This window comes from Ptychodera flava, chromosome 19, assembly GCF_041260155.1.
Source record: "Ptychodera flava strain L36383 chromosome 19, AS_Pfla_20210202, whole genome shotgun sequence".
In the NCBI taxonomy this organism is placed as follows: Eukaryota; Metazoa; Hemichordata; class Enteropneusta; family Ptychoderidae; genus Ptychodera; species Ptychodera flava.
The window spans coordinates 15016856-15036193 of NC_091946.1; the positions used below are offsets into that span (position 1 = coordinate 15016856).

The following is a 19338-nucleotide window of genomic DNA, read 5'->3' on the forward strand; positions in this document are numbered from 1 at the left end:
TTGACACTTTGAAGTTCTTATCTTACAACTGACATAACAACAATTTCATTAAAAAACAGAATGGCTGTTTAAGATATACCGCGAAAATTATATATATATATATATATATATATATATATATATATATATATATATATCTGTTGTAATATTGAAAAAAGTAACTTAATTTTTATAACTTAGGGAGCTTTCAATAATTACAGGGAGAGTTGGGCCGGGGAATTTCGCGCACACCACTATTCATGGTGTCTATGATGAAATTATATGAATAGTTTTTTCCAATACAAAAATAGGTAAGTCTTTGCATTTGTGTACTCTTGATTATTGATATTAACTTTCTTTATTAGGCTAGAGTGGTTACAAGTCTATGGTTGTGTAACAAATTAGATTTTGGAATTTAACTGAAATGTCGATTCACTATGCATTGTGGTCTATGATGAAACTATGATTTTTTTTAGCGGTCTATAATGTGCATGTATTTTGTTGGTGATTTGCTATTCAGGAAATATCTGATAATCAAAGTTTTGGCCATAAAATCAGCTTCTGTCAAAAGTGACCCTCCTCCAAGATAGGTTCATAAAAAGTGACCCTCCCCCTTGAATTGTTTTCTAAAAAGTGATCCTCTCCCCAATTCCTCCGGCCCACCCCCTGTAATTACTGAAGGCTCCCTTATTTATATTTCTAAAGTTTGTCAAACCTTCTGACTACCGTTATTTAATCAGTCTGAAGATCCTTTTTATCAGCTTCTATAGCTTTTGATATTTTTATTTTGGTGTTATGCGTACTAATTAGACTTGTACATCAACAAGTAAATTTTTCCATTTCAAAATTTGATGGATTCCTTGAGGGCGCCACTCACGCAGTACAGCTGTATACAGCTGTAGCATGGAAGTATAATACTTCCATGGCCGTAGCAATCGATCTTGCCAGTAAAACTTTCTCCCACCCTCAATCACATTAATATTTGCTCAACTAATCTAGAGACACACACACAGAATGTCTTTCAAATATGAATCACGAAAAAGATACTTAGAAAATTAATTGCATGAGGCAGTAAGAATAAGTAGTTAGTATCGCTGCTCAAGTGCAATCACTGGACGCCATTTGCTCTGGCCCATTCCAAATTCTGGTACAGTTGTCAAAGTCCTCACTGTGTTAGGCCTTTTTTAAATGACATTTTAAATTCAACCCTAGATTATCAAAGCGTACAGTATTTGTACGAGCCTCTATCTCCACCTACAAACTAATGTTTATCACTAACAAAATTAAGCATCTACCTACTGATCAAATACAACTTTCCTTTACTGATATACCTTCAACAAAATGGTACAACTCAAAACAAGGCTTGAATCCCATCAGAATATAAGTACATCAGCCAATGGGAAAACTGGACATAGGCTAATGGGAAAACTGGACATAGGCTAATGGGAAAACTGGACATAAGCCAATCGGAAAACACGACATAAGCCAGTGAAAAACGTCAAGCCAATTACAACATATTTCAAAATAGCCATGCATTCAGTTCAATTTTTAACGTACTATTTCAATTGTTAGCACAGATATATATATATATATATATATATATATATATATATATATATATATATATATATATTATATATATATAATATATATATAATATATATAATATATTTATATTTATATACTGAGTAATGAGTAATTCAATTTATATTTTTCCTTTGTCGCCCTCAAGGAAAGGGGGCACCGTGTTTTGGAAAGTTGGAATGGGGGCTCACCCTGTTTAAGTCCCCGTGGACGAAGTCCGGCGGGGACTTATAGATTGGGTTCCGTCCGTCCGTCCGTGCGTCCGTCCTTCCGGAGCCGTTTCTCAGACACTGCTGGACCAATTTTGTTCAAACTTGGCACAAAGGCATAGCACTATGATCTACAGATGCACATCGATTTATTTTGCGATACGATTCAATATGGCCGCAAGGTGGCCATATTTTTGCGATTTTTCATGTCTTTGAAGCATAACTCAAACATCCTTGAACCGATTCTGTTCAAACTTGGCACAAAGGCATAGCACTATGATCTACAGATGCACATCGATTTATTTTGCGATACGATTCAATATGGCCGCAAGGTGGCCATATTTTTGCGATTTTTCATGTCTTTGAACCATTAACTCAAACATCCTTGAACCCGATTCTGTTCAAACTTTGCACAAAGGCATAACACTATGGCCTACATATGCATGTCGCATTATATTGCGATACGATCCAATATGGGCGTGAGGCGGCCATTTTGTTGCGATTTTTCCATGTCATGTCTTAGCTGGCTATTGAACCACTCTTTTTTGGGAGTGGAGATTTAGCCGAGCGGTTCTGTCTATGGCCTCTCAGCTGGGCGACTGATGCCGTATGTTGTGGGTTCGAATCCGATTGAAAACTAGCCGTATTTTCTACCCTAGGTTGGTAACACTGCTGGTGGACAGAATTGTCCCCGAGGTTATCGTTCGCCCAGTTAAAGCGATGAAATTCGTTTCTTCGCTTCGATAAAGTGTGTATGTGCGATGTATGATAGTGAGCATGCGTGCGTGAGTGCTTCACGAACTCTACAACGTGTTGAGCGGTCTCAGTCAGAAAAATGTAACAACTTAGCCGGCTATTGAACCACTCTTTTTTGGGAGTGGAGATTTAGCCGAGCGGTTCTGTCTATGGCCTCTCAGCTGGGCGACTGATGCCGTATGTTGTGGGTTCGAATCCGATTGAAAACTAGCCGTATTTTCTACCCTGGGTTGGTAACACTGCTGGTGGACAGAATTGTCCCCGAGGTTATCGTTTGCCCTGTTTAAAGCGATGAAATTCGTTTTTTTCGCTTCGATAAAGTGTGTATGTGCGATGTATGATAGTGAGCATGCGTGCGTGAGTGCTTCACGAACTCTACAACGTGTTGAGCGGTCTCAGTCAGAAAATGTAACAACTTAGCCGGCTATTGAACCACTCTTTTTTGGGAGTGGAGATTTAGCCGAGCGGTTCTGTCTATGGCCTCTCAGCTGGGCGACTGATGCCGTATGTTGTGGGTTCGAATCCGATTGAAAACTAGCCGTATTTTCTACCCTGGGTTGGTAACACTGCTGGTGGACAGAATTGTCCCCGAGTTATCGTTTGCCCAGTTAAAGCGATGAAATTCGTTTCTTCGCTTCGATAAAGTGTGTATGTGCGATGTATGATAGTGAGCATGCGTGCATGAGTGCTTCACGAACTCTACAACGTGTTGAGCGGTCTCAGTCAGAAAAATGTAACAACTTAGCCGGCTATTGAACCACTCTTTTTTGGGAGTGGAGATTTAGCCGAGCGGTTCTGTCTATGGCCTCTCAGCTGGGCGACTGATGCCGTATGTTGTGGGTTCGAATCCGATTGAAAACTAGCCGTATGTACTCAAACATCCTTGAATGTATTTTGTTCACACATGGCACAAAGGCAAAGCACTATGGCATACATATACATGTATCAATTAACCTTGCGATAGGATGCAATATGGCTGCAGAACTGCCATTTTGTTGGAATTTTGCATGTCTTTGAAGCTTAATTCAAAGGTCATTACACCGATTTTGTTCAAACTTGGCACACAGATCATGCACTATGGCATACATATATCTGTCAATGTACTTCGTGACATGTTCCAATATGGTTGCCAGATTGTCATTTTTCCCCAATATCGCTGCCAGATGGTCATTTTTGGATTTCTTCATTTCTTTAAGGCTTAATCATATGCAAATATTCCTTATCCAATGTTGTTGAGACTTGGTACAAAGATAAAGTACTATTGCATACATATGCATGTCTACTAATTTTGTACTATGATCCATATGGTCAATAGGCAGCCATTTAATTTCAATTTTGGTGTGACTTTATGTCTTTGAAACATAAACATAGGTAACTGTCCTTCGATGGACTGATTTTGTTTAAACGTGATATGGCTGCATTCTTGTGCACATTAATTTGTTTCACTATATGATCCGAAATGGCTGATTACAACAACATACCCGATCCTATACCATTTCTAAATTCCACCAAACCATGTGTATAGTATGTGCCATCATGACACTAGAAGCAGTGAGGGCATCGTTGTGTGTGATGTAATCAAAAGTTCCTTCAATGGTCATTACCGGCAGAGATGGGTCAATTTTATTGAACGTTCCTCAGATTACTTTATTATGCAAGTCACAGGTCTGATGCACCCGTTGCATTAATGTCATTTCACAGCTACCTAGACCACATCTACCTAGACACCAAAGATTATAACAAAATGGACAAGCGGGGACTGTGTCATCAACGATGACTTGTTGGAAGTTGGAATAGGATGGTCAGCCACTTTTTGACGTCGACAAAAATAATCCACCGGCTCCCCAGGCCAAAGAAACTGACCAGTTCCTTATACTTGTTACAACTTTCCTGACTGTGACCTCTCCACACACTGTAGAGTTCGTGAAGCACTCGGGCTCGTACGCTCACTATCACACATCGCACACAAACCTTACCGAAGCAATGAATACATCGCTTTAACTGGTGAAATTTCATTTGTTTATGATTCATAAATACATTTCATTTATTTTGATTTATGATTCGTAATCTCTGTTACAGTGTAACATAATAGCCTAAGCAATGCATCACCACCACAATCTCACATTTACAATCACATTTTCCTGACAAAACATTTACGACTCAATTCAAATCAAATGCTTATTGAGCCTTAAGATACTATGATAGGGAGGCCAGAGGTATTAGCATATGTGGACCGTAATATCAAGCGTGAGCCTACCCGACTCATTACCTTTTCTAAAATGTGACCACCACCTTTTTAAAACTTGTGGAACATGACCATTCTCCCATTCAAATTTAAATTAAAATATGTTTATGACCCCGTTACAAATAAGTACAGATATTCAGACTAATTACCAGACAGATAGCATTGGTTTGCTTGATTCTTTCTTTGTGTGACACTCTAGTGAACAGGCAAAACTCACCTTGATTAATACTGATACTGTGATTTATAAATTAACCTCACTCCTCCCGGTCATGTCACAGAGCAAATATCAGTCGTGCAGTGTCAGTATCGCCATAGTTGTCACTGTAGATTGAAGACAGCCTGAATAACGGTTACTGTTCAGCATATTAAAATCATATCACAGTAGTGTCTATGGTTCATCACTCGAATGTATCATCTACCTCATGTACATTCGAGTGATGAACCATAGACACTACTGTCTATGGATGAACCCTCTGACTGAAGTTCATCTTCAAGATGTTGATAGCTTGCTACGGAGATGTAAAATCGATCATCCAGATTTATTTCAATATCGTATACAAAGGTTCAAGCGGTTGTCGATACCTACATTACCAATCAAAACACACCAGGATATCAATTATAAGTTGATTTGCACACAAAACGGACACCATCCCGACATGCAGTCTATGTATATCATGTTTCCTAAAGTCCTGTCAGTGTGTTTTGACTTTGTTTTCATCTACAACTTAATGAAAGGACATGAGAATTTTCACATGGTAAATTTGTAAGCTTTCAGTTATAATAACTAATTTTTAATATGTAGATTGTAGATATAGAGCTGTATTGATATTTGAAACCAGCACATTAGTGCGCAAATTTCGCCGTGAAAATTAGATATAGTGTGTGATGTTTGCAATGAAAACTTCTTGCTTTCTGTGGGGGAGGTGTGTGTTCACCTTATAGTTCTCTCGCTTTCCCCAAGAAGCGGGTTCACAAGGAAACTGAGACACGCAGAGACAGACTTTTCATACACTCAAAGTCGTGAGTTTTATTCGTATAACTAACATACATGCGCCGCCTAATCATGTGACAGCAAACTGGCGGGAAACTCAGTTACTATGGAAACGCACACCAAATGGTTACAGTGTTGCAATTTCTCTATAACAGTTTGCTTTCCGACATCCTCCGGGGCGCCAAATGAACTATTGAATGTTCAACTGTGAAAACTACTAAGTCCGATAGCAGTAATAACTGATATAGAAACAGTAAACTCAATGAAAAAACGAACACCTCAATCAAGTGTCATTTTCTTAAACGAATCTCGCGATACTTTGTAACATTTTGGAAGTATCAAAGTTTGAAAGTCAACGATTTGTAAGTCTCGAATCTGAACACGAAATCCAACAAACAAGTCAAATTTTTTAACTTTCAACAAACTCCAATAAACATTATTAACACTAGAGTGATACTTTCACTGTGTCTTTACTCATTGATCAGACAGACTCTGTGTCCATTGCTTAATGTTTTCGCGAGCCTTAACTGCGGATTTCCGCATAGAGCGTCCTTTCACATTGGGTACATCAGTGTCCTGCAAGTCCGTTCTGGTATTGTCCTCCACAACATCGGCTGATGTCCTGTCTGATTTGCAGCTTAACTCCAGTGGGTATAGCTTAGATATAGGGCGTGTTGTGTTACCTTGCTTCGTTCTGATTGTCGCGGAACGTACGAGTCCATCATGTCCGTATTTCAGCTCTTCCACCACAGCAAGGTTCCAGTTCAGTCTGTGTTTGTCATCGCTATGTACAATCACCACGTCGCCAGTCTTTATGGCGTTTCCGGCTTTCCCTTTCACATAGTGACGTTCATGGAGGGCAGGTAAGTACTCCGTATACCATCGACGCCAAAAGTGGTCTTCAGTTTTGCAAGATGTCTTGCGCGGTTTTCCAGATCGCTTCGATACTCTTTGGTACTCACTGTGAATGTAGGGTCGGTGATTTCACTGTCATCGGTCAGCTCAAGTGGAAGCGTAGTTTATGTTACGACCGTGAGTAACAGTGATGGAGTCAGTGATACATCATCTCCGACGTAAGTCAGTGGGCGCTCGTTGAGCATGGTTTCCACCTCAGCAACCACAGTATTAAGTTCATCTAGGGTTATCTGTGCGCGTCCTAGAACTTTCTTTATGGCTGTTTTGGTAAGTCCGATTAACCTCTCCCAGAACCCACCAAACCATGGGGCTCTCTTTGGAATGAACAGCCATTCTACTCGATTGTTGATCATGTGACGTTGTACCTGTCTGGATTCTACTATCTTGCGTATTTCATCAGCCGCTGACATATACGTGGATGCATTGTCTGAGACGATCTTGCTCGGTAATGAATGACGGGCTGAGAAACGTCTGAACGCATTCAGAAATGTTTTCGTAGACAGATCAGTCACAACTTGCAAATGTACGGCACATGTTGAGGCACATGTGAATAGGCAGATGTACACTTTATCTTCAGAATTTCTTGCGTCAGAATTTCTTGTAGGAGAATGACATGTAGCGCTCCTGTGAAATCTATGCCAGTCACTGTGAAGGGCGGAGCGTCGCTAACTCGGTACGACTGGAGAGGTGGTGTTATCGGCATTCTGTATGGCTTCCCTGCTATTTTTCGGCACGTGACGCATTTCCGAAGTACAGCTTTCACACTTTCACGTATGCGCGGGAATCCAGTAACGTTGTCGAATATTTGTCACGGTTGCCTGCATTCCTGAGTGAAGAACTCTGATGTGAGCCTGTTGTATGACAAGTCTTGTGAATGCGTGGTTTCTGGGTAGTAGTATGGGAAATTTCGTCTCCTCGCTGATCGGTGCGTTATGGAGCCTTCCACCCAGACGAAGTATACCATCTCTGTCTATGAACAACCGTAACTGTCTCACCAGGGGTTCTCTCATGGTCCTGGTTTTCCTTAAGGTAGCAATTTCATTGACGTACATTTCGGCTTGAATTCCTGTGATCCATAGGGCTTCTGCGTCTCTGATATCTTGCACTGAAATGTTAGGGTTCCCCATGGGAGTCTTGCTTCCTCTCAGTTTTGAAGTAAACTTCAGTACGTATGCGGTGACATGAAGCAGTTTTCTCAGGGAGCTGTAGCGGTTGGCATCAATCAGTTTGTGGATACCGAATTCCACGGTCTTGTCAGCTGGGCTTGTGGTTGACATGCTGGGCTTGTCTGGTTGATTGATTGCTTCATGTTGCAGTAGCACTTTGCTATCGAAGATGTCGCAGATCGGCCAATCGCCATCACTTAACCAATGTGGTCCCTTCCACCATAGGTCTGAGTTTTTCAACTCACTGGCTGTGATTCCTCTCGTGAGTAAGTCTGCCGGGTTATCCTTTGTGGGGCAGTATTTTACTTCGAAATCATGCTTTTTGATTTCATTGACTCTATTTTGTACGAAGACTGGTAGCTTCTTGTTTCCACAATCCAATGGATAACTGCTTGGTTGTCGATCCATACTGTTGTCTTTGTGAGGGAAAGTGTACCATGCAGAGCATATGTCACATGGTTTGCGAGTCTGGTTGCTATGACAGCACCCATCAGTTCTAAGCATGGCAGTGAGATATCCTTCAGGGGCTTTACACGACTCTTGGCCATAACAAGCGACGTTAGTTTACCATGCTTTATGTACACCGCAGCACCATAAGCACTCTCGGACTGGCATCGGAAAACACATGAAGTTCACATTCCTTTTCTTGTGTTAACTCTTTGATGTACTGGCGGTTGATCTGTATGTCTAGGGCGTCTTTGAGGTTGCTCCGAATTTTGTGCCATTCCAGCTCTAAATGTTCAGGTATTTCTTCGTCCCATCCTCGTTTTTGTTGCCACAGTTCTTGGATGAGCTTCTTTGCACTCACATGGACTGGCGAAAGGTATCCGAATGGGTCAAAGATACTTGATGTGGTGCGTACTATCTCTCGTTTTGTGGTAGGGCTGTCCTCATCGAAGTTTTTCTCCACATATGTTAACTTATCAGACTGCGTTATCCATTTCATACCAAGAGTACTGACTTCACCCTTCGATTCTGCTATTTCGTCATTCTTCGCAACTTCATTCAGTTTCTCGTCATTTGATACCCATGATCGTAGTCGAAAGCCACCACTGGACATGACAGAGTTTGCTTCTTCGTAGTATGTCATTGTGTCCTTTGTATCAACAGCACCGCTAACGATATTGTCCACGTACACGTTCTTTGCGATATCTGATGTGACGTGCGATGGGTTTTCTTCAAGGTGTGTTTTTCACAACAGAGTTCAAGATGAATGGTGAACACACTGCACCAAACAGCACCACATTGAAACGGTAAGTTTCAAACTGACTCTCTGGATTGTCAGGATCTGAAATCCACAGGAACTTGGTATAGTCACGATCTTTGTCGGCCAGCTGCACATGAAGAAATGCCTTCTCGATATCACTCGTAAATCCTACGTTGTGTGCTCGGAAACGTAACAGTATAGCGCTCAGATCATTCAACAAGTGCGGACCTGTCTCTAAACAATCGTTGAGGCTTGGTTGTTCTGATGATTTCTGGCAGCTACAATCATACACAATACGGATGAGTGTAGTTTCAGAATCCTTCATGACTGCAAGTTGCTGTGTCAAGTAATGGCCCTTTGACTGGTCTGCATTATCCATCTTGCTGATAAATCCCTTGGCTACTTGATCCATGATGATGTCATCATATTTATGTCTGAGTTCTGGTTCTAGTCTGCGTACCATTGATCGGGTTCTCAAATTGGCAATCTCGAAATTAGTGGGTAGTGGTGGATGGTCTTCACGCCATGGCAAACTTGCGATGTATTGACCTTCCGATGACCTTTCCAAATGTGTTTCACGATATTTTTCAAACCAACCGTTGTTGGTGATATCCGCGTTGTAGTTCTCCTTGATGCCTAAAGTCTCTAAGTCCCAGTATTGCGACATTATCTCTTGGTCTGCCTTACTGTCAGTCATGACATGCAGTATTGTTGTTGATGAGCTTGTACCCACAGTACTCTCTATGTTGGTTGGTCCTGAAAGCAGATATCCAAATTTGGACGACATGGCTGTTGGTCCAGGACCTCTACGGATATCATCTCCCACTACTGTCCAATAGTAGTCTGCCCCAATGAGAATGTCAATTTCTGCCGCTTCACTACCAAGACGTTGAGCAATGTTGAGTTCCTTTAAATGTGGAAGATCTAGCACTGATCTTGTTAAATGAGTTCTCATGGGAGTTGAAATTCTTGGTATTATGAGCACTTTAACTGATATGTTAGGTCCGGTGACCGTTTCAAGATGAACAGTTGTGTTGTTCATGGCACGAATACCATTCGAAGTTGAGCCAAAGGGCGCCAAGTTGATTTTCTCAGTCCCTTGCATCTGTAGTTTGAGTAGATTAGCGCAGTCATCGGTAATGAACGATCGCTGTGAACCTTCGTCGAGTAAGACATTGACCTTGATGCGATTATTTCCATTCACAGCAGTAGTGACAGCAGTCTTCAACAAGACTGGTCCACACGGATGTTTCTGGTCTCCAAGTGCAAGTTTACTGTGTACCGTAACAGTTTCACTTTCTGGTTTCTTTGTAATGTGATCTGCGCCATTACAGAGGGCAGAATGGTGTTTTCGACTGCACTTCCTACATCTGAACTTGGATTTACAGGCTGCCGCTTTGTGTTCCAAAACAGTTGAAACATAACAAATCTCTTTTGACAATTTCCATTCGTTTGACAGGGTCAGTTACAACCGCACAAACTGTAGGCGAGTGTGATGCTTTGCAGAATACACAGGGGCGACTCTTTAAGCTTATGGCCTTTTGCTGCGAAGGCGAACGATGATTGTTTTTTACGAGAAAGGCCGCCGTTGGCTGGGGGTCTGTGACGTCAGTAGTTTGTCCCGATGAGGTACCAGCTTCGGCTGCGTGAATTTCCTTCAAAATGGCAGTACGCAGATCCTGAAGACGCCACTCTTTATCACCATGCTCCCGTGTAATCAGTGTTCGAATTCTCCCTGGAATTTTGTCGATAATTACAGGCACAAGCAAATCTCCGTATGAGTCCTGTACTTTGCCGAGTGACTCTAAGCCCCGTATGTAGCTTTCTAAAGTGTCGTAAAACTGCCTCAGGTCTTCTACTTTATCCCTCGGTTGTCGAATTTCCCAGAGGGCACGCATATATGCACTGACCAACTTGTGTGTTTGACCGAAACGTGCACGGAGTAAGTCCATGGCCTTCTCATAATTGTCATTGGTCAAAGCTAAGCCTTCAATCACACGACTCGCTTCATCATCGAGTTGTCCCCTCAAATACTGAAATTTCTGCACGTTTGAGAGAGACGAGTCTTGATTGACAGCCGAATCAAATGAATCGTGGAAAGTTTTCCATTGCAGTAAATCGCCAGCAAATCGGGGTAGGGAAAGTTTGGGCAAGTGAACAGTTCTTTTACTCACGTTGTCGGTATGAGGCGGACTAGTGTTTGCCTGAGTAGTCACTACGCTGACTTCGTTTTCTTGACGAGTAAAATATCGCCGTACCTTTTCGATGCGTAGAATGAAGCCAGTGGTTACTTCATCCTGTTCGATGAGTTCATCATTGTACCGTCGTCGGTGGTGTCCTGTAATATAGTCTCGTCTAGCAGCCGTATGGTCTTGATTTTCTCTTCCATGGTTTTGATAAGCCCACTCAGTGTATCAAGGCGGTCTGTGTTCACCGGTTGCTCCATAAGCTCCTCGGCTTGTTGAAGGAGGCGTTCCATCCTTGTCCGGTGTCCCGCTCTTGACCGTTTCGGTCGCGGTTGGGCGCCATTGTTCGGGCCACTTGCTTCGGGTGTCTCTGCTGAGTTTTCTGTCATGGTCTCGGTTTCCGGATGTATCCTGGTCTCGGCACCAATGTGGGGGAGGTGTGTGTACACCTTATAGTTCTCTCGCTTTCCCCAAGAAGCGGGTTCACAAGGAAACTGAGACACGCAGAGACAGACTTTTCATACACTCAAAGTCGTGAGTTTTATTCGTATAACTAACATACATGCGCCGCCTAATCATGTGACAGCAAACTGGCGGGAAACTCAGTTACTATGGAAACGCACACCAAATGGTTACAGTGTTGCAATTTCTCTATAACACTTTGCTTTCCGACACTTTCATTGAAAGCATTTGTTCTAGGTTACGTTCTATAGAAAATTATCTCTAAACTTCATTCGGATAATCGAAATAATTGAGCTAAGAATCGTCCCCCTTGCGTGAGTTTCGCCTTTGTGTGGGCCAATATAATGATAGTATACTTGTGTATGTAAAAAGGGATCGAATAGTTTCGGCGTGTTTGGTAGTGAAGTTTTGGTTGTTTTCGGACCAGTTTCTTCAGGAACTCAATGATGTAGGGTCAAGGTTACATGCAAAAGAATGCCTGCGGCATATTTTCTTTGAATTCTCTTAAGTATAACAATGGTAAATTTAGAAGCTTTATGTAATCATGCATTTCAATGCACAGAGTAATAATATTTTATCACCCCTGAAAATTGGTCAGGGAAGTGCTGGTGTACTGTGACTCTAGGTATTGGTGTAATCCTCCCAGCCATCAATATTTGCCATGCCTTACTTTTCTTATTAACCTTCTCGTATCGCAAAGTGTTGTGTGTGTACAAAGTCAACGTCGCTTGCTATTATCTACTATCTGCAGGAGGAGTTAACTGCACGGTCCCTCCCAAGGAACTGCTGTTTTGATTGGTCACTTTCTGTGAGGGCCGAGAGGAAAGAGCGCCCTATAGTATCGGATATTCTAGTCTACTCTGTAGCCACCCGAGGCGAGTATCTTACAAAACTAGCGAATCTGCAAAACTACCCTGCCCTGTTGGACTGTAACCCCACTCGCTGGTCGAAAACAATACCAAACTATAAACTTTGAACAAGAAAATGAACATTTGACATCGAAACTAAACCATCCTTAAATTTAACAAATTTCATCATTGCTAAATAATCATAAAAAATCAGGGTAAATGGAAGTGATTGCTTAAAATATTAATCACGCACCCCTTGACCCATCCATTGCTTACATGCCCTAGGAATCGCAGATACACGTTGCTCCCGACCCGTCCGGCTTCTGGTGAAATTAGTTCAGTCTGGCTTCTGGTGAAATTAGTTCAGTCTGAGTGAGATCGCATGAGTTTGCTTTGTGATGACGATACATTTTCTGTCAGAGATGATTTGGTATCCTCGGGGCTTGGAAGATGGAATTGCGTGCTTTTTTCCCTCCCTGCTCCACTTAAAATGTATTTTCCAACTCGCCAAATACAGGCAATGATACCTTTCCCCTCAGAGAAGGATTTCTCGTTTGCATTTCGCGCACACACTACTGCCAACATTCCCTTTTTTTGTCAATGAAATGTTTATGTGCATGACATACCGAAAACAAACATAACAAAGGCAACATGGCAAAGAAATGTATAGCTGCAAAAAGTTGATATCTAGCTCTACGCCATGAGGTTGGAAAGTGAATAAAGGAACCCTTTACTTCATTTAGATTACTGATGGAGAGCAAGGTGATTGTAAAAGAAGTAATCGTGGACTCAGTCTTTGAATCGACATAACCACTGTTCAGCGATAAAAGTTTGTTATAGATCGTAAAAAGCATTCAAACCGAATCCACTCCGGTTTTTATTAGTAAAGCAGTAACGACTGCACGCTACACAGAGAAGATAGAACTTATTTGCACTGTAGTGATACAAAAACCCAACCTGCTTGGAAGGTCAACAGAGGGTATTACCCTTCTGACATAGTACATTTTGAATATTACACATGTACATTGAGTTATTTGGTGACCATCTCGTAATCATGATGTCTTAAGCTCTATCAGGAGAGGGAGATGACCCTACCTGACCTCCCCCAGTGTTGTCCTTAGAAACCGGGTGCCGGGTAAATAACCCGGCTGTTTTGCATTTTTTCCCGGCTACTTTTAACGTATTATATTTTTCTAGACCTATTAATTTCACTGCACTGCCACTGCACTGCACTGCACTGCACTGCACTGTATTGCACTGCCAGCTGTTAGACGGCACACGTACGATTAGCAGTTTCGCGACCCCTTTCCCACGCATGGAACTGCACAAACACATAACAGTTTCTAAATACCCATTTGTGGCTTTTTTAGCCCGATCTTTTATTTGTCAAATAGTGTGATTGGCTGATGGACGCGCCTACGGTGTTGCCTTTGTTACGAGCAGTGTAATTGGTTTGATTAGTATGAAGGTCATCTTAGGTCATTTTTAACCGTGCCGTCAAAAAGAAATGTGGCGTCGGCCACTGGCACCTTGCCGATGGAATATTTTTTCCCGAAGAAAGCCCGTTCGAAAGGTATACTTGATTCCAACAATACATTTAGTTTATGTATGAAAAACTTCAATTTCGCTGAATTTGTGAGAGAAAAGCGCCGAAAAGATGTGATTTTGATCGACGGTTCGAAGTTCATGAGACTGGCAAGCTAGTTTTCCGCGCTGGCTGCCAACGTCACTACGAGTATGATCTTCTCAACAAATCAAGTTATTCTCAGAGCAATACCGACGCATTTTCTAGATTAATTTTTTTTAAAATGAGCTAGAACTGATTTTTATTTAGAACCAACTGTTTATTTGCATGGGTATTTTATTTTCATCGATTATTTTTACGTACTAGAATCCACGGTCACAGGCATGTTGCCGACCGTTGCCGACCGGCGCATCATCGTCACGGCTCACAGCTTCACCGTGGCGCTGATCCCCCGTTGTTTAAGACAACAGGATAATACGTCGTGGATTCCGGCATGGGTTCAATTTCACTGCACTCCTCCATGTTCTCTATGTTGGGTTGCCCGATAGTATCCTTCGATGGACCCTCTGAATCATTTTTTTCACGGACTCGTGGAGCAAATTCGAAAGAAAATGTTGTTGTTTCCTTCCGACGCCATACTGCATATCTGCTTTGATCAAATTTGGGGACAGCGAGATGCGATGATCGTGCACGGTTGGCATTTATTAGTAATTTGTTGCAACATTTCTGTCAATCACTCACTTTGTGTCATAAGTTTCAGAAACTATGTGGTAATGAAGAATGGGAAATGTACAATGAAATGAGCAGACTGCAGGTGATTTAAGATTAAATGTTAAATCTTTACTACAAATAAAACCATAAGTGTGTCATAAATAATACAAACAAAACAAAATCATGTTTGTTTGTTTTGTTGTATGTGAACCACGTCTAAGACACACAACAAAAGTACTGTTTCAGTCTCAGCTAAATGTCACCTCAGATGCCACCAGAGAACACCATTTCCACTCCAAAATTTCATTTTCGCCTTGCGAGAGGAGGGGACACCCCCCTCTCGCGCTCCCCCCCCCCCTCGTTCGCTACGCTCACTCGCCGCTCGGTCGCTTCGCTCCCTCGCAGTCTCCACCCGTCTACTTTCTTAATTACCCGGCTACTTTTAAATATAAGGACAACACTGTCCCCCATTTATTAACAACTTTACGGCTGCCTCGTTATCAAACGCACATACCGGTATCTGATAAGGTAGAGTTTAAAATTTAATAATATGCTTATGTCAGACGCCGTTTGCCATGGTTTTAGGGTAGATGTAGCTTTTGGCAAGGTATACTTACGTTCATAATTAGCCATTCCCCTTTATCGATCAGTAGGTCGGTATTTCGCGATCAATTGCGGTTTTCATATTTTTTTGTCAAATTTTCTGTTAGCAAAACGAGAGTTAACCACACCCAAACAGTGGTGGCGCTCTTAACAAGACACTCCGCTGCCTCAAGTGACAGGGCCTAACAGAAGTGCATGGGTACCATCAGAAGTAGTTCAGATGTAAGGTCACACCGACGAACTTTTGAGTCACAAAATTGACGTCATTAATTTTTTGCTAAATCTTAGTATAAACACTTGTATAATTTTGTGTTGTTAATACGAGAACACTTACAGGACATTTTCAAATTTTAACTTTACGAGAAAATTGCATGTCTGGGCAAGCTGTGGAGTAGCTGCAGTAATTGAGCCCCTTGTTTTTCCTGACGTATTTACTTGGAGGGGAACCGTCGTTCCCCACAACATAAGCTTGCTTCATCACTTCGGCTGTTTTCCAATAGCGTAAGCGGTTTTCAGAGCGCCACCTCAACTTGGGATTGTCCAATATACGTCTAGGCCTGGTTCAAGTCGGTGATTTTGTGTGCACTCAGAAAGTTATTACGCATGGAATTTTAGTATTCCTTTAATGGAAGCCGTTTTAACCTAGATGACCACAGTACACTGACTTTGCCTACTTTGGTTTTGAAATTCGTTTCAAAGCTCGTTCCCTCTGATTTGAAATTTTACAATAGCCACTTGTGGTTTGAGTAACAACCATGCTTTCCTCACCTACTATTCAAGAATTTTGAAACAATCAGCAATACGTCTACAACCCAACTTAGTGCGCTCTTATTACTCAAAATTACACCAAGCATGGCAATTTTATCAAATTTTCATTTTGTTGCAAATAAGAAAAAACCTTAACTGAAGGGTTTTCGTGGATAACTCTCCCACGTAACGCCGGTGAAACAAAAGCACATTAAGAGGGGTAAATGAAAGATATCGATGTTTGCATATTCTATCTAACATGATCTTCAGCTTTCTTATTGCCTGATTCGATACCAGGCCTCCTCCATAATGAAAATGAGTTTAATTTTGAAAAAAAGGTAGAAAGCTGTAAAAAAATTAAACTTCTTCATTACGTCTTTAATTTTGATTTTGAGCCTTTTTCTCGAAAGTAAAGTAATTTTAGCTTTATTTTTATGATTTGCATTTGCAAAATTCAGACTCGTTTCAATTTCCATTTCGATTGTGCGCTAATTTAGAGAGTAAAGTCAAAATTGCCATAAAAATAAAAATGAATTTATCGATATGAAAATCAATATCAAAATGACAGTTCGAAGAATTGTCAATGCTAAAATTTTGAGTAACTGCTAAAACGATGTAGCGACTCGGAGCCTCCTTGGTAGCCGAACAGGACTTCTATTAGAATGCTGTTATTCCGGTAACAGTGATGCTCTTTCCGATCAACATGCTTTACTTACGTATTGACTGAGTACAGATATTTGTCGTTCAGACTCCGGAGAACTAATTTGGGAGTTTTCGTTTTTCTATGGCAAAGAAACTACACAGCCACAGACGTGGTTACGTATAAAGTATATAAGTATGTCAATTTCAACAAGCCTATCACGGTTTTTTTCAAAGAGCACTGTTTCGATAAGAATTTCCTACACTTTTTTTCAATTGTAAATACCATTTTTCTGATTGTCTGTAATTATATCAGTAGCGGGTGTGGTCAAGAGGAGCTATTGTCATGGTAACAAGGGCTTAATTTTACTTTGTTTTTTTAAATTGAGAAATGGGATATCTCAGCCTTAAAGAAACGTGTACGTAAAATTCAAATACCTTACCTTCAGAGACGTTACAAATGTAATTTGAATTCATTCATACAAACACTAGGATCTCAGATAGAAAATCACATCCAATGACAATGATTTTACTTCGTTCAGTGAGAGTTCAGCGTGTTTCCCTCTCAAATCATTTTGCCGCCTTATATGTTTTGCTGATTTCTCTAGCGATCATCATCTGAGTATACATATAATTACTGAAACTCGGTATTCTACTTCTGTCCCTTGGTTTCGCATGATAAGCCTTGCTATATTAGTGTTACCTGTTATTATGTCAGTTGGATTCATATCATATTAATTCAGTTTGTGGTTTTTAAATAGAACTTAATCACTCGCATCTGTTCCGATATAAGTTATACTCGAACTCACTCAGTGAGACATAGTAACATAGTATACTCTTTGTCACATTACTTGCGAAAATTACGTGACTCATTAGGGAACGGGATTTATTTTGGTAGCTTGACCGACACACTTAAATGACAAAGCCAACTTCAAAAAAGAGGAGAGAATGTTAACGTTTTTTTATTTTTTACATATTACCACCAAAAGTTTACAAGCGCAGTTAGCTTTTATTTAAAATTGTCTCAGTTTGTCTCTTCTTTTCCTTGGTACATGACAACGGAATTTTGAAGGGGTTTAATTTATATTTATAATGCAGTTTTAAGTTTCTCAATGCCATTGCATGTCATTCGGAAATAATCACAGTAGTGGATAGCAATTTTGTGACACTTTAAAGTGGTAGGTAGACAACCATGCAACTAAGTTTGAAAAAAATGTATACAAATCATTTGTACCTATTGTGGCAATATGTAAGGTAGTTCTCTGGTAACAGTTTTAATGTATTTAAAAAACGTTCCCATGACTTCACCTTTTGAAAATAATGGACCGCCCTAGTTGGTGATTGAAAGCATGGATAATCTGCAGATTTACCTCTAAAGTCTTCTTATCAATGCATCAACAAACTTTGATTATAATATCATAACTGTGTTAAATAAAAATTGTAACATCAAGGAGCAGTGTAGGTCGTTAAACGTAACTGTCACCGTAAAACCGAGAAGCGGACGTGCGGTCGTGCGCCCTTCACCGCCAGTGACAACGCATTATGTCCGTCGTTTACCGTGTCACTGTGACAACAGTAGTGCTATTTACAGATGATACAAAATTACCCTGCTGCACCTGTGTGTGGTATGGTTGTCAGCTATTAGTCAGCGGATGGCGGCTAATCTCTGTCCACAACACGAGACCGATGTTCCAAACCGACAGCTGATGACAGCAATTGTGCCCCCGGGGGACTCCCATAGGAAAGCTATACGGGTATGTGCCGCCCGGATGGGTATGTTTTTCACTGCAAAAAATCCCTGAACATGGATCGAATTTTCATCCTAAACCCCCTAAACATAGGTCAAAAGAAATTTCCTCGTCCTTTCGGGAAAGCCTTCGGACCGCTATGTGTCGCAGCTCTGATTACGTACACACGGCCTGCTAGAGTTATGATATGCAGCTATGTAAGGCAAACACTTTCTAGCCAAGGAGAAGGTCATACAAAAATGACATCGCTATTTGTAATCAATCAGATCAAGCGTTTCATGGCGTCACTAAGAATGTTTGACCTTTGGTTGAGTTCGCATTCAATAGTGTAGAACAATCTATCGCCCAGTATGAGTCGGCTATCTTTGTTTGATTTTTGTGTGAGAAGTAAATCGCGGGAAAACGCAGGTACTTCTCTGTTTGAGAATAATTATTAAACGATGAAAGTCTGGGTGCAGTGAAATGGCAATGTGTACTCATGTGGATTTAGATACAATTGAAAAACAAACATCGCCATGATACTTCGAGAGGTAGAGTTCTATCTATGAAGTGAATTAGAATTAACAGGCCTTTACACATAAGGCTCTCTTTGGGAATTTGGAAAGAATGACGGTGAGATGCATGTGATAGCATATTTTACCACATGACGTGTATCATCTAACCATTTGAAGCAAATCAATCTCAAGATGACAAATTCACCAAAATTTATTCAAATAACCACTACCTTTCTCCACATATTTTATGAAAGACTCGGGCGAAAGCACTTTTGCAATAAACAGAATAATCGGACTGCGTTTGGAATATCTATAGTAACAGA

The 19338-nt window shown here is 41.0% G+C and overlaps 2 protein-coding genes across 2 annotated transcripts; both read right to left on the reverse strand.

Annotated features, from left to right (window-relative positions):
• Positions 1 to 7446: 7446 nt before the first annotated feature.
• On the reverse strand, positions 7447 to 8349 carry LOC139118051 (uncharacterized). The gene has a single exon (XM_070681347.1). The coding sequence runs from the start codon at positions 8347 to 8349 to the stop codon at positions 7447 to 7449; it is 903 nt and encodes a 300-aa protein (XP_070537448.1).
• Positions 8350 to 9023: 674 nt separating this feature from the next.
• On the reverse strand, positions 9024 to 10950 carry LOC139118052 (uncharacterized). The gene is made up of 2 exons (XM_070681348.1): positions 10686 to 10950; positions 9024 to 10447 (listed from the first exon to the last, which is right to left on the reverse strand). The coding sequence occupies exons 1-2, from the start codon at positions 10948 to 10950 to the stop codon at positions 9024 to 9026; spliced, it is 1689 nt and encodes a 562-aa protein (XP_070537449.1).
• Positions 10951 to 19338: the final 8388 nt, after the last annotated feature.